The 16,012-nt window shown below is 39.2% G+C and overlaps 1 protein-coding gene across 1 annotated transcript in view; it reads left to right on the top strand.

The window, feature by feature from the left end:
- Nucleotides 1-13,220, top strand: part of MRPL3 (mitochondrial ribosomal protein L3) — a 31,554-nt gene extending 18,334 nt beyond the window's left edge. Inside the window, exons 7-10 of the mRNA XM_049817067.1 lie at nucleotides 593-701; nucleotides 2,471-2,548; nucleotides 3,577-3,654; nucleotides 12,611-13,220. Of these exons, the coding sequence (XP_049673024.1) occupies nucleotides 593-701; nucleotides 2,471-2,548; nucleotides 3,577-3,654; nucleotides 12,611-12,760 (415 nt within the window). The 3' untranslated portion in view covers nucleotides 12,761-13,220. The remainder of the gene's footprint in view (nucleotides 1-592; nucleotides 702-2,470; nucleotides 2,549-3,576; nucleotides 3,655-12,610) is intronic.
- Nucleotides 13,221-16,012: the final 2,792 nt, after the last annotated feature.

The raw sequence follows: 16,012 nt of genomic DNA, 5'->3' as shown, positions 1-16,012 counted from the left end.
TGTTTTGTTTGTTCTTGTGTTTTAGACCTTATTTGTCAGATGAGTACAGGTCAAAAGCATTAAGTGTTTACACATAAAACTGTTTTCAATTGATGAGTCTATTGTAGTTTGGAAAAGAAATCTTCCTCGGTTTATGCTAGTCTGAGCAGCCATCTCTTCCTTTCTTGATGCTTAGGGCTCATCACTAAGTTTTGGTATGTGTTATTATACATTTGCTTTTTATTTGGTTTTTTTGTTTTTTGGTTTTTTTTTTTTGCTTGGTTTCTTTGTTTGTTCTGGTGTCCACTTGGTAAAAGGTTCATTACAGTACCGTGTATTGAGGACCATCACAGCAAGGAGCATTTTATGTTAGTCTTTTTACCTATTTGACTCTCTCCTAGTGCTTCTTACTCTGTAAAGCAACCTTTAAGTATTGCACTAGAATGTTTGTGGTATAAAATACAGAATTTTTTTTAAAAAAAAATATTCTTCTCCTGGCTGAGCTTTGCTAAAGGTAAAAAGATCATGAGCCTGACTGAAATTATTGGTTATTGCTAGAAACCTTAAGTCTAGCAAAAACCCAGGTTTGTTTCATAATTATTTTTCTTTTCAGAATTGGTAAAGGATTTCAAGGTGTAATGAAGAGGTGGGGATTTAAAGGTCAGCCTGCGAGCCACGGCCAGACAAAAACTCACAGACGTCCTGGAGCAATATCTACTAATGTGAGGATTCTTATTTCCTGTTTAAACATTCTTCAGTATTTTTGGAACTGCTTACTAAAAATGAACAATTTCAGAATAGCTAGCTTCTACCATCTACTCTGTGGTAGCAGAGAATCCCAGTTGTTTCAAAGGAAGTTCAGAAACCTGTATTATGAGCAATGCAGATAGCTGTTCTCTTATGCCTCAATTTATGACTATTCTATATTGCTGGTAAGTGAGCAAACATATTTTAACTGAGCAAATTGTGGTATGTTGTAGTATAGCTGAGAGAAATAGTCCTAATGCTTCAAAGAGAGTTCTAAGAATCTTTTATCACAACATTTATAGATTGGAAAGGATTTACACATTATTTTATACTGCAGATACTGTACTATTCTTTGGAACCTTAGTTGCTTTTATCACCTCGCCTGTCTTGTGTAGCTGCTTAATGAACTCTCTGATTCCCAGAATAGTTTGTTGGCTTCTAAGCATTTTTAAGCAGAGTACAGAGTAATATTTTCAAGTTTCAAACTATAAACAATATTAGTTTAAAAGTTCTTTGGAACAGATTTGTCTCTATAAAGGTTGCACAATATTTAGGCTGAACTAAGAGGGATTTTTGCACACTAGCTTCATTACACAGAATTAAGGCCAACTGAGTCACAGTACTGAACTCAAGAGAGCACCTGGCACTGTTTTCTCTGAAGACTGAAGAATGTAAATATATGAACGCACAACACTTTGTTTTAGCAGTTAGTATTCATCATTACAAAATGACCCTTCTTTACTTTTCTTTAAATTAGAATTTCCTAAGCAGTAATGCTGGATGTAATTTCACAAAGTACATAGAATGAGAAATAGCATTGGTAATAGGTATGATGAAAAGGAAATAAGGTGAAAGGATGCAATAGGGGAAAAACAATGCCTTGATTTTTATTTCCCAGTCTAGTGTTGACCACCCTGGCTATTTTTGTAATCCTGCAGTGCTCAAGTACAGAATTCTGTCCGTAGAACTTCTTTGCAGCTGATTTTCTGAAATCATGATTTTCACACAAGTTAAAAAAAAATTAAACTTTATTAATGAATAACCGAGTGATGCAGGAAACTGAGAAAAATTCCTTGATAATACTGTAGAATTAAAAATTACTGCACTTAGTCCTGCATTTTCTTTTCCACCTTTGTTCTTCAGGTTTTACACAGCCAAACAAAAATGGGGTACGGAAACTAAGCAATAGCTGGGAATATAATTTAAAAGTCCATTCTTAAAAATACATGCTTTAAAAAATCTGTTTTACATCAGTATAAAACTTATGGATTAGGGAGAGGGGAGAAGCTACAGCATATCTTCATTTTGGTAGCCTTCCAGGGCAGGACTGCTCTGGAGCTCTGTGGTAGCATCCACAAGTTTCCAGTTGCTATGGTCTGTGATGTAGTTGAGAGTCTTGTGGTGACAGGGGTTTTAGGAACAAAAAAACTTTTCTTGATTTTCATGAAGTGAAAGTATGGGATGAGTGCAGATTTTGTTCTGAATCTATACACGTTAAGTATTAAGCAAGCCTAGAACAGTATTTATAGCAATTTTATGATTGAGGTCAAGTATTTCAGGTAACATGTGGAGTAATACCTAACCTCCAGCAGGAGGTATTTAAAATGCTACTCAATACTAGATATTTTCAGTATTAGATATTTTCAGCATTGGAAATACCAGCATATTTTCTTTCATGTTCCTCTTGAGATTGTAAGTGTACCTCTTGCAGTTACATTATTTTTTTGGCCCTGTTTTTATCTAGAAAGCTGCCAAAGTTTATCGTGGAAAGAAAATGCCTGGTAAAATGGGTAACATCTATAGGACATCTTTTGGATTAAAGGTGGGTTCTGAGTATACTAGAATGTGTATAAAGTGGTTGGATTGCCATGCAATGGACTTAGCCATGTAACCTTGTGTTGGTGTACTGTCTTGTTATTTCTGTCAAAATCCAGAGAGGAGCATCTTGAAGTAAGCAAGCTAGAAAGACAAGAGTATCAAATGTGTACTTCTGGCTTTTTGTGGGTTACAAATGAGTTATCTGAACTCCCTTTGCATATGTGTACCCTGGGAACTGGCATTTCAGGTGATACTTCCACATCTGATGTGCTTTTCTCTGTGTCCCTTGGTTTCTGACTTTGAAGTGGGAAAACAATCAGGCTTTTCGTGACCTTCAGTTACTGTTTTCATGCCTATTCCACTTGTTCAAACCCAACCCAAGTCTGAGTTGTTTGAAGTCCCAACTTTGTCATGGTCCTTCACTTTCACATGCAAAAAAAGGGGATTATAGTTTCCGTCTAGATCTAGCAGTTCTTGGGCTATTACAGCTACTGTTCTCTGTTTCTGAAGGCAACCTCTGCAGTTTGCACAAAAAGCATATTAGCCTCTAATTTGCAAAAAAAAGGGTGCTGCTGCTGCTCTCTGCTAACTAAAACTATTTTTTTGTAACAGAAAATGTGCATGTTCAGTTGAGCATCTCATAGAATTAAGAAATTAACAAATGGTCGCAGCATTGTTTTCATGAGCATATTTGTTTTAATTTGTCACCTGTGATGTTTTTCACACATTGATGTTAGAGGGAAAAGAGACTTGGGAGCTTCGGCTGGTGTTATGCTGAACAACGAGCTGCCTTACCAAATATAGCTTGATCACAAGCCCTTTAAAACTGTTTAATAGACTCCTGCATTAGAAAGCTGTGCACTCAAGAGTAGCAAGTGACTGAATTTTATGGCAAGTTTAGGCCTGTGCAGAACATTCTTCTCCCCCAGAGTACCACCTCCAGTTAATCAGTTTGTGCTTCGCTGGACAGTTTGTAAAACTGGGAATAGTCTCTAAAACAAGCTCCATGTCTGTTTTCTTTCTGTCTCCTAGGTGTGGAGGATCAACACAAAACATGACATTATTTATGTAAATGGGTCTGTTCCAGGTCACACAAATTGTCTGGTGAAGGTATGTTTGCTAGTTTCCTAAGATCTCTACAACTCTCTTCCTACAAAAGTAAAAACATTGGTTGAATGCAATCTTAATTTCTTTAGAGTCCCATCCTGTACTATTGAATTAAAGGGCCATAGGATCAGTTCTGTAAACGAGAGTTATTAATAGGGGCAATGGGTCACCACTTACTCTAAATGGCTCATTCTTAGCTTTGCACTGGCATTGTGAACACACGTAGCGTATGATAAACCAACACAGTTGCTGTAACCCTGTGGTAAGTGTCTCAGGGCTAGGTCCATCCCCACACTAACCTGAGTCAACAGAATGGTGGCGAGGCTTCCAGAATATTAAAGGGCTGTATTCATGAATAGAAATACACAGCAAGCGCTCCTTTAAAGGTTATTCAAAGCATTCCCATACACCGTAGCAGTTACCTTTCCAAGGAGCAGTTGAGGTACAGGAGAAGACAGCTGGCATTCACAGTAATGTTACTCTGTGTGTTCAGAAAGCAGTCCTGCTGTTATCTTAAAAAAAATCCTTGAGGCAGCAGTACTGCCATCATCAACAGGCTTGTTAATAGGAGACTGCTGGGCCAAGCCATCTGAGCATATGCAGTAAAACAACCGCGTTGACATCTGTGATACGAAGAGGATAATGGACTTTGATTGCCATGGCAGTCTGCTGCATATAATTTAAGTGCTTGCCATGTCCAGGAGTGATTTTTGTTCAGTTCACTTGCCATGGATGATGATTGGAACTTTATCCTAAGACCAAAAGTTAAAATGACTCCATCTTTTTTTTTCCAAGGAAACTTAATCTGTCAGTATTAACTGAGTGGCACAACGCACTTTTGTGACTGCTTTACTAATCCTTGTACATGATTTCTACAAGATACAGAATCTGTATTAACTGTATTTGTAAGTTACGTATATTTGAACATGTTTCAAGTCATAGTTCTATACAATTAGAAGTCCAAGTATCTTCAAGTATGCATTTTGGCATACACATTTGAGAGCTGCAGCTAATTCCATTAGTGAGGGTTGAGGATTCATGGGAAGAATGAGGGATTTTGTCCCTTAGAGCTGTTCGATTTATGTATTACAGTATTTGAAAGATCTTGACCAAAGTGCTCCAGACTCAAACTTTCATGGCTTCTTAGTAATAAATAACACTGTTTGAGATGAAGGCACAGTAGTAGGTATTATTACTATTAAGAAATAGATTTTTAAAAATTGCCTCCACTCACATATTTGGTGATTGAAGGGAGTATGTAGTCAGCAACAGTTTATTCCATTTCCTCAAGCTGGTGAATCCATTCTGTTTTTTTTTTTTTTCTTCCATAGGCCATATGAATTACATGTATTAATTAAATTTTTTCCCTTATATTTTCAAATAAATCTCTGAAGGACAGAGCAAGCTTTAATTAAATAAGCATGCAAAGCAATACTATTTGACATGTATTCTTTAATTTCTGGGTTTTTCTTTCTCCATTTAATCTTGCTGCACTCATCTGTGGTGTTTTTAGCGTGTGTCTTGCACTTCCAGGGTGTTTTCTTGTTTGCCTGTAGACATTGACTTCCTGTAATTGTTATATATTTGTTTGGATCTGTAGTTGGGGAGAGAAATTATGGGATATTACAATTCATAATTACTGTTTGTTCCACTAAATACATGCCTATAATTAGGTAAGACTAATGTCTAGGGGATTTGGATACATCTGTCTTTGAGCTCAAAAAGTGAAGTATTGCATAATACTTTTCTCTTAGTGTGTCTCTAAGAGGAAGGCATTTGTGCTCAGTACTCACTCTGTGTTGCTTGGTAACCATTAAAACCACAGTGCACCTTAAAGCATATATTTATTTTGTATGTTATGTATTTTTGGAAACTTAGTGCATCGCCACTGTATCCAGACAGAGATGAAGCACTTGAAAAATTTAAGTTTCATTTTCAGCAGAGTAAAAGTGCAGAATACTAGATTGATGGATTCCTGGTTTAATTAGAAATCAGTTTTCATTTGATATTGCATGCTGAAGCATGCAGGTAAATAACTGACATAAGTAATGGTCATAGCCAGCTAGAAAACTAATCAAAAAAGCTTACTTTAGCTTGGATTTCTTTCTCAATGACAAGGTCTAATAAGAAACTTCAGCAGTGTGCTAGAATGTATGTAATTTTTCTGTTACAAGAGTAACATTGCAGAATAAGCAGTTGTAAATTAGTGTGTTGTGCCTATCAAGATAGCCTGCCTCAGGCACTACCTGTTTCTCTTGGTGTATTGTCTTAGATCACAGGGCCTGTAGTTACTGTCTGTGGTGTTGATCCTCTAGAAAAAAATAATAATAATAGTTTTCTCTTTTGGAAGCTTATGGCTCTCAATTTCTCTCCCAAGTATATTACCAAAAAGTTACCTCTTCTGTCATTCAAGAGAGAAGCACAAGACTAATTCCTGATGCTTCATAATGGAGGGGATACTGTAATATGGTATATTATAATTCAGGATGTTATAGTTTATCTTTGATAATGTTTTATACTTGTCCTAATTTTAAGGCACTTGATTTTCTTAGGTCATTCAGTGTTGATCACTTCTAATATATCACTTGTAGTGAAAGCAGAAATTCTGGCAAATCTTGTAACGCACAGGAGTTGCTTAGCAAGTTAGACACTGAACTGGCCTTTTTGTATGCTAGAATTGAGTTAAACCTGAAGTATATGGTTGCTTTAGTGTAGTATTCTGCTTGAGCTAATAAATTTAACTTTTCAGTATTCCCCTACTGCTTCTTTCCCTTTTTGCCCCCCTTTTTTCCTTTTATTTTCTTTTTTTTTTTCTTTTTAGAGAAGTCTGGAGCTGTCTGCATCCTACTTATTTTGTATCACACGTGCCAATGTTACTATCTGTGCTTCTAGCTGCTGATGCCTGAGTTGGCTGTGCTGTGCTCAAATTGAGGACATGCAGGAATAGTGTGATGCCTTCACTTCTTCTGTGTTCCCTGTCCTGTACCTTGGGCCCCATGATAGAGTTGTGTAGAGCTTTTTTTTTTGGTTGGTTGGTTGGTTTTTTTAAGACAAAATAAGGCTGGTCAGAAATGGATATAGTTCTTGAATTCAATTTTCTGTCTAGCTTCAGAAATAGAGAAGCTAAGATAGGTAATATATGACACCTGAGGAGATTCTTTCTAACATTCTATATATTTAAACACATTTTCCTGTTTTGCAAACAACTTGCATTCTTTGCTGTGGTTGCTAACACAGCCTGAAGCCCCGTTAAACTACAAATGTGAGTTGTGACTCAAGCATCAAGCTTTAATGCCTGTTTAAGACCATGTGAAGTATTTTGTGGTGATAGATTTCTGAATTTGTATTTGTTTGTACTACCTGTTATGCTGTCAATATATGGGACATACGTATGTGCAGTTTATGAATTGTCTGCAAAACCCCTTATGACTGTTTTAAAGATTTAGTGACAATCTCAACCAGCTCCAGTTTCAGCTTCTTCTAGTATTTTTCTTAATAAAAAACTTCACAGAGAATATGCTGTTGTGTATAGACACTACTATATATACCATCTATCTAGTATAGTGTACTACAATATATAGTACTATTAATACAGAAGTTGAGCAAATCAAGTGATTATAGAATCATAGAATCATTTAGGTTGGGAAAGACCTTTAAGATCAAGTCCAACCATCAACCATACCCACTAAACCATGTCCTGAAGTGCCTTGTCTATGCACTTTTTGAATACCTCCAGGGATGGTGACTCGACTATTTCCGTGGACAGCCTGTTCCAATGTCTGACAACCCTTTCAGTGAAGAAATTTTTCCTAATATCCAGTCTAAACCTCCCCTGCAGCAACTTGAGGCCATTTCCTCTTGTTCTATCTCCAGCCACCTGACAGAAGAGACCAGCACCCATCTCGCTACAACCCCCCTTCAGGTAGTTGTAGAGAGTGATAAGGTCTCCCCTCAGCCTCCTTTTCTCCAGGCTAAACAACCCCAGCTCCCTCAGCTGCTCCTCATAAGACTTGTGCTCCAGGCCCCTCACCAGCTTGGTTGTTCTTCTCTGGACACGCTCCAGCACCTCAACGTCTTTCCTGTAGTGAGGGGCCCAAAACTGAACACAGCACTCGAGGTCCAGCCTCACCAGTGCCGAGTACAGGGGGACGATCACTGCCCTAGTCCAGCTGGCCACACCATTTTTCATACAAGCCAGGATGCTAGTGGCCTTCTTGGCCACCTGGGCATATTGCTGGCTCATATTCAGCAGGCTGTCAACCAACACCCCCAGGTCCTTTCCCACCAGGCAGCTTTCCAGCCACTCTTCCCCAAGCCTGTAGCGCTGCATGGGGTTGTTGTGACCCAAGTGCAGGACCTGGCACTTGGCCTTGTTGAAGCTCATACAATTGGCCTCGACCCATCGATCCAGCCTGTCCAGATCCCTCTGTAGAGCCTTCCTACCCTCAAGCAGATCAGCCCTCCCTCCCAGCTTGGTGTCATCCGCAAACGTACTGAGGGTGCACTCAATCCCTTCATCCAGATCATTAATAAAGATATTAAACAGAACCAGCCCCAACACTGAGCCCTGGGGAAGACCACTCACCATTTCACCCCATTCACCACAACCCTCTGGGCTCGTCCATCCAGCCAGTTTTTCACCCAGCAAAGAGTACACTTGTCCAAGCCATGAGACACCAGCTTCTCAAGGACTATGCCATGAAAGACAGTGTCAAAGGCCTTGCTGAAGTCCAGGCAGATAACATGCACAGCCTTTCCCTCATCCACTAGGCAGGTCACCTGGTCATAGAAGGAGGTCAGGTTGGTCAAGTAGGACCTGCCTTTCATGAACCCATGCTGGTTTGGCCTGATCCCCTGCTTGTCCTGCACATGCCACGTGAGCGTTCTCAAGACAAACTGTTCCATAACCTTCCCCAGTACTGTTGTCAGGCTGACAGGCCTGTAGTTCCCTGGATCCTCCCTCCGACCCTTCTTGTAAATGCGCGTCACATTGGCAAGCTATTTCCTCCTGGATTATGGGGGGTATATTCTGCTCTCTGTCCTGGTCTGCCAGCTCAGGGGGCAGAGTACCCTGAGGATGATTGGTCTCACTATTAAAGACTGAGGCAAAGAAGGCATTAAGTATCTCAGCCTTTTTCTCATTTCTGGTGGCAGTGTTCCCCTCTGTATCTAATAAAGGATAGATATTCTTCTAGGCTTTCTTTTTGTTGTTAACATATTTGTAAAAACATTTTTTGTTGCCTCTTACAATGGTGGCCAGATTGATTTCTAGCTAAGCTTTTGCCTTTCTAATTTCCTCTCTGCATGACCTAACAAGATCCCTGGACTGTTTGTGAGTTGCCCGCGCTTTCTTCTGAAGATGATAAACTCTCCTTTTTTTCTTGAGTCCTAGCAAAAGCTCCCTGTTCAGCTAGGCCAGTTGTCTTCCTTGGCAGTTCATCTTGCAGCACATGGGAATAGCCTGGTCCTGAGCCATTAAGATTTCCTTCTTAAAGAATGTCCATCCCTCCTGGACCCCTTCGCCCTTCAGGACTGTCTCCCAAGGGACTCTCTCAACCAGTGCCTCGAAGAAGCCAAAGTTTGCTCTCCAGAAGTCCATAGCAGTGGTTTTGCTAACCCCCTTTCTTGCCTCACCAAGAATTGAGAATTTTATCACTTCATGGTCGCTAAGCCCAAGACGGCCTCTGACCATCACACCTCCCACCAGTCCTTCCCTGTTGGTAAACAGTAGATCTAGCAAGGCTCCTCCCCTGGTTGGCTCACCTACCAGCTGTGTCAGGAAGTTCTCTTCCACACACTCCAGGAACCTCCTAGACTGCTTGCTCTCTGCCATGTTGTATTTCCAGCAGACATCTGTGTAATATTGAGTTACACAGTGAATGCTTTTATGGATTGTAATAACCAGATGGGCTCTCAGCCTGATTCCTTCTGTGGGCAAGAGCTAAAGTCACTGGATTTTAGTAATACAGAGCATTAAAATTTACTCCTTTATTAGGGATGTTCTCAGAAGGTTACTGGGAGAACAGGAAGAGCTGTGCTGGGTCACACGTACTTCTTGCCTTTGTACAGGCTTATACAGGCAAGTGTAACTGATCCTGCATACCATTTAACCCCTTTATAATATTGTGAAATTATTGTGCAGGAATCTGAGGTAATACATACAGGAAACCTTTGGTATGCTGTGCCCTTCATAAATATAGAGGGAGTCATTCAGTAATTCTCTTGAGAAGACAGATAAATCATACCATGTTTTAAGTTGCTAATCGGTACTTTCAGATGTAAAATGAAACTGAGTTCTTCCTCTTGATAGGAATAATAATATCTAACAACTTTTGAAACTTAGAAGTGAGTAAGAGGCATGTTCATTCAGTTTGGTAGTGATACTCTAAGATGGTGCTTTAGGAGTAAAACTTAAATTGCATTTGAAAGCAACAAATGTAGAAGAAGATGGAAAAAAGAGCAGTACTTTTCACCAGTCAAAAGAAATACCATGTCAATTATACTGATCAAAAGAAAGAGCATATCAGAAGAAGATAATTTTAACATTAGATGTGGCTTGTGTTTCTGGGATCTGCCAAGCTTCTGAGCAGTAGGAAGGGGCAAAATGAAACAGTATTGGACTCCTCTGAAAGCAACAATGGTCTGTTGAAAATGTTTCATAAGAATCTTAAAACTTCTTTAAAAATTCTCCTTATCACACAAGACGCACTATCTGCAACATGCCACTTGACATTAATACGTAAAATACAATGTTAAGGCTGAACTGAAATCTTACATTTATTTACAGAAACTAATGCAGGACTAAGATTAGACTGTTGGGTTTGCCTTCAGTTAAGAGCAGATGTCTTACTCGTAAGTCCTGTGATAGATTGTTGTTTTATGAAAAGGGGAGGGGGGGGGGGGGGGGAGATGAAAACAAACACCTAAATTCCTTTCATTTTCATGTGTCCAAAACTGCCTGTAATGATACAGCCTGTGTGTAACAGCACATATTATTTCATGATGGGAAGAATCAAAAATATCAAAAAAGTAAACATGAAAAACATTTTAATGAGATATATGTGCAATGAATAAGTTATCAGAAATAAAATAATTTATTCTAATCTTCCTAATATTGTTGTAGCTCGTGTAGAGACCACGGGGATTTTTGCTGTTGACATAGAAGACTTATGATGTGTAATAGGATTAGGGAATAAAAGAGAAAGGGGCAAGGGGAATAATAGCCAACTGAAGTTATTAAAACATGTTTTCACATAGTAAAAGAAACAGCAGCAACGTATTGAAAGCTGGAAGGATGACTTATGAGCCTCAGCAGTTCAGATGGCACTGTTGAACTCTGCTGCTGGAGCTGTTGCAGCAAAGGTCTTTGGACTTGGACCTCAGCCTAGTTTATTCCACGTAGACACTTAACATAAATTGCTGTCTGCCAGGACTACAGGGACTTCAGTAGTTTCACATGGCAGTTTACAAGTGAATAGAGAACACTTTTCATAGGGAGGTGTCTGTCAGAGGAGGAATGATCTACTTGAAAAGCTAAGTAGCCATCCTAATCAGTTGAGCCCTTCACCCCCTCATTCTTAGCAAAAGGTTTTCTTTCTTTATCAAGCCTGCACTTAGAAAACTGTTGGAACTTCCTCAGGGGGAAAAATAACGAAACCGTTTTTTCAGAAGCTGAGGTTTAAGTCAAATTTATTGTGCGTTTCATCTGGAGGAATCCTCTTGGAATTTGGGAAAGGCTCAAGTAATAGCAGATATGAATCTCGTAAATACAGTGCTGTCAGAACAGAAATTTCAGTGGGCATAAAATTGTTTTATTTAATTTCTGGTGTAAATCGCAGTTGTCCTGTGTGAGTTTTATGTCCAACCAAGTAAGAACAAGCTTCCTGTTCTTTAAAAATCCACCAAAAAAATAAGAGGAAGAGCTTATCTTCTCTATACTAAAATTTTGTCTAATCTATTGGTACTTTTTTTTTTTTAATCCAGTTGAGTATAGTGGCTGAAAGGGATTATTACAGCTCAGGAGGAAGATCATATGTAACAAGATAGAAATAAAGAATTTCATTTTAAATAAAATTTCATCGCTGGAGAATTTGTAGCTCTTTTTTTCTTCAGAGATACCAGCTTCCTATCTTCACCGCAGACAAACTGCTTTTTGCTGATAATTCTAGTTACTAATTTTCTTCAGAGATTGGAGTTTCAGAGGCTAGATTTTAAATCTTTCCACGTGTAGAGAGGTCAGCAAAGGAAAGTAATTTCTCTGTGGCACTACAGTTCTTGGAAATTAACTTTCTTAAAGGCTCATGTTCGACAAACTTGAGTAGTGATTCCTGGGTGAAGAATTTTGGATGCTTAACTCTGCAGTCACTAAATAGCTCTGCAGTAGCCAGAGGGACTGAATACAGCCAATGCACATATCTTTGCAAAATTAGTTGCCATAATTAGTTTGCACCATAAATACAAAAGCATGTCTTGGTTGTTGAAGAGGTTATTACACTGCATAATATAACTTGGAGCGTCATGTAGGAAAGTACTGTGGGATATAAACACAGTTTAAACAAGCCATACTTACACACATTATTTTAATAGCATTTTAAAACATTGAGCAATGAATTCATGGAGTTGGTTTTGATTCTCTCACAGTAGTGATAAATTTATCACACAAGTGATAAATTCTCTTTGGGTTTTGCTGATTTTTTTTTTGTGATAAATTCTCTTTGGGTTTTGCTGGTTTTAGAAACTCCTTAATGATAGGTAGAAAAGTGTTAAATTCAATAGCTCGGGTTGATGTTAAAATAACTGATGATTATACTTGGAATTCTTCAGGTAAAACAATTGTAATGTGAATGCTGTTGGGTTTTTTTCTTACGCATGCAAGATAATTTTTAATTTCTAGTGTATCGCTGTCTGAAAGTCTTCTGTAAGATTTATTAACCCCACCCTTCCCCCTCCTGCTTTTTAGGTCAGAGATAGCAAATTGCCTACTTACAAGGACTGCAATAAAAACCCTCCGTTCCCTACGTTTTTTGCTGATGGAGATGAAAAACTACCAGAAGACCTGTATGATAAGGAGATTTTCCAGTTCACAGATCCGTCTGTCACATATGCATAATGTTCTTCACGTCTTTGAAAACACAGTTTTGTTATTTTTGTGAACTTTGCAATGCTGTATTAAAGTAAACCTATGGTTTGCAGTCTGGCCAACTGACTTGAACACTTCAGATATTACCATTTTGGTCAGGTAATAAGATTTACCACTGTAAATTTCAAACCTGTATTTAAAGCTGCAGGTGAGTCTGAGGGGCGGGTTACAAAGCACACCAAAGAGTTTGTCTTCAGTGACCTTTTGCCCTCTGTCTCAGGCTGTGAAAACTTCTGAAGAACTGTTGTTTTGAAGGTGGTTCCATTTAATTTCCTGAATGCTACCAAACTCTCTTTCTCTTTTGTGGAAAGTATTCTGGCCAACTCTGATCGATCAAAAAAACCTTCCAAATCTGCCTTGGCATCTGGGGGGATCCGTGAAGAATAATCCAAAATAAAACAAGAAAATGCATTGCTCTGTAGCAGCATGAGCTTGTTTTGTTTCCTTCTTTTCGCCAGAGCTCTTTCTCTCCTTTCACTTTAATATTGAGTTTAACGTAGCAGGTACCCAACCAATTTTCTAGAGGAAAGATGATGCCAACCACTGCCTGTCTCTTCAGAGTTCTGGCAGTGTGTATGGTGAGGGGGTGTTCAGATGGGGTATGTTCAGTAACAAAGCAGCACAAAGACTGCAGTGGCCGCCTGTTTGTTGCCTTCGCTGACAGCTTGTTGTGAACTTCATAGAGGATCCCTTGCATGCTCTCTGGAGAAATATCTCCACATCTGCAGTTGTCTCTGTATTGGATTCTTATGCTGTTACAGAAGAGCTATTACAAAGAAAACAAGCCAAATGTGAAGACCTTTATGATAATGCTAATTTTTCTTTTACCCCACCTTTCAATAATAGCTGGAATCAGTACGCTCCCTTTATTTTCCATCTTACGTGATTTACTATTTATAAGTCTGATCTTTTGAACACTGTAAATCTTCTGATGTACAGAAGCAAGTACCTGGATAACTCTCAGTGCCATCTGACTGCTTGCTTACAAGCCCTGCTGTAGTTCAAGCATTTGCATATACTAAGCTACCATTAATACAGTGGTGGTGCTATCTACTTGTCTTTGCAGCTTCATCACAAGACATCAAATACCTAAAATAAATATGAGATTTTGAAAGACCTTACTAATACTATCCAATTTAAGAGGTCATGTCCTTGTCATTATGGTGTCTCTCAGTTACTGAAGATGTTTTGAATTTTTTTGTAATAGCTTGAAGAAACCACATGCCATCTTAAAGAGGCTGTATATAGCTACTGGCCTGTAGTAGACTGGGAGGGATCATTAGAGATGGAAATGTGAACTGGTAAGTATATACATTGTTGGGTATCCTCTTAGCTGGATTCAATTGAATGAAAAATGCCATTCAAATGAGCGCATCAGAACGCTGCATAACAGCACCGCCTTCATGCTTTCCCTTCTCTTCATTAACATAGGCTCTGCAAGTGCAGACATCAGGCACACAGCAGATGTGATGCAAAAAGCCCATGCAGGCAGCAAATACCCAGTGGGGTGTCATGTTCTGACCATGATACTAGTAATGAGTGCAACCTGTCACCTGTTCCAGATAGTTGCCGTTTTCTGGGGAGGCATTTGGTGTTCAATCTCCTGGTTACAAAAGTTACAGCATTTCAAGTTCACTTGCTATTGAACACATGTAAATCAGGGTGTGTCCAGATGTGTCGCCTGCTGTTCTGCTCTGGTTTATGGGATAATTCTGGCACACATATGCTTTCCGTGAGGAGCTTTGTTGTTATTTATATTTTTTTTACTTAATCAATAACAATCCTGGACTATCACTGAGATGACCACAGAGAGATGCTTTCTCCTACTTGGTTTGTCAGCCAGAACTTCCAGGGCTGTGGGATCCTCTCCTGTAAATTGTTCTAGTTTGGGTTTGCTTTCAGCGTGTGCCTTGGGAAGTACCAAGAATCAAATGTGAGTTCAAAGGGAGCCACAGGTTTAAAAAAGTAAATTAACTCTGTATCAATTGAGATTTCAGCTTGAGGGGAAGATCGACAACCTACTTCAATTCCTGCTTCTGAATCCCGTAGGACAACATCCTACACAATATTGCAGTCTGGTTTGCTGTCTGAGGAAGTAATTGTTGGCAAGCTCTGCTACCACTGCCATAACTTGTGAAGCAGCTGGGATCTGCCATGAATTGCGCACCTGTTTCAGCACAGAGAAGGAACAAAGTATTGATCTCCTCTGGGAGTATAATGCTTGGAAGTCACGCACACTCTCCTCAGCCCTTTCTGTGTCCTTGGGCTGGTAAAGGGCCTGTGCTTTCCCTTGCACGTACAGTTTTGCTTTGCGATGCTTGAAAATCATAAGAGGGTCCAGCAAAAAGCATGAATGCTTTTAAAATCGTCAGTGCAAGTAGGTTTACTGTGTCCTCTACTTTATCACCATCTTAGCAGGAAACCTGTCGTGCAGCTTTTCTTTTCTTGTGTTTTCTGGCAAAACACATACACCGGTGCATGGAGCTGCCCGTAACAATGAGGCAAAATGTGGATACCAAGCAGTTCCTTCATATTTGGTCAGTTTTCTGCAGGCATTTGTGAACGTAAGGGTTGTGGGCAAGGCGCTGAGCTGGGGTTTGCATGTCCAGGAGCATGTTACCCCCTCGTTAGGCTGTTCTGTTTGTTTGGGCTAGCAGAGTGTTTTTAACATCACTAACATGCTGCTTTGGAGGAGGATGTAGGGTTAAGCTTTAGCTGTATCTATGGCTTCATGGCTTGACTGCTTTGAAAAATAAATACTCTTGATTAATACCCCCTCTCAGTGGTTCTATAATAGTACATGAATAAACAGTGGCAAGTTTACAATATATGTTGAAGGTAAAAAGACAGCAGGAAGAGGAAATCAAAACACTCGTCTATCACTTGACAACATAATTGCAGTCATTGATGATAAACAAGGAGAGTTTATTTCTCTTGAATCCATACTTTTAAATACCATGGCTCTGTCATTATGTGAGACCGATAAACATTTTCCTTTGCTATTTTCACTTGATGTGAAAAAATGTGGTTTGTTCTGTTAGCATTTAACAAATATTACTCTAGTAAGCTGAAGGGTTGACAGGAGTTTCTATGTAGAATTTCACCTTCTTCCACTCTCCATGTGGATTTTGGAGCCTGGTATGGCCCGAGCTTTTCCCAAAATTACTGTTTCCTTGCTGAATTCTAAAAATTCTGGAGGGAGGACTGAAAGAAGATGTATTA

The sequence above is a fragment of the Accipiter gentilis genome, chromosome 14 (genome assembly GCF_929443795.1).
Source record: "Accipiter gentilis chromosome 14, bAccGen1.1, whole genome shotgun sequence".
Taxonomy (NCBI): Eukaryota; Metazoa; Chordata; class Aves; order Accipitriformes; family Accipitridae; genus Astur; species Astur gentilis.
Note: the sequence above shows the minus strand (reverse complement) of the source record. Positions and strands in the feature narration are given on the sequence as shown.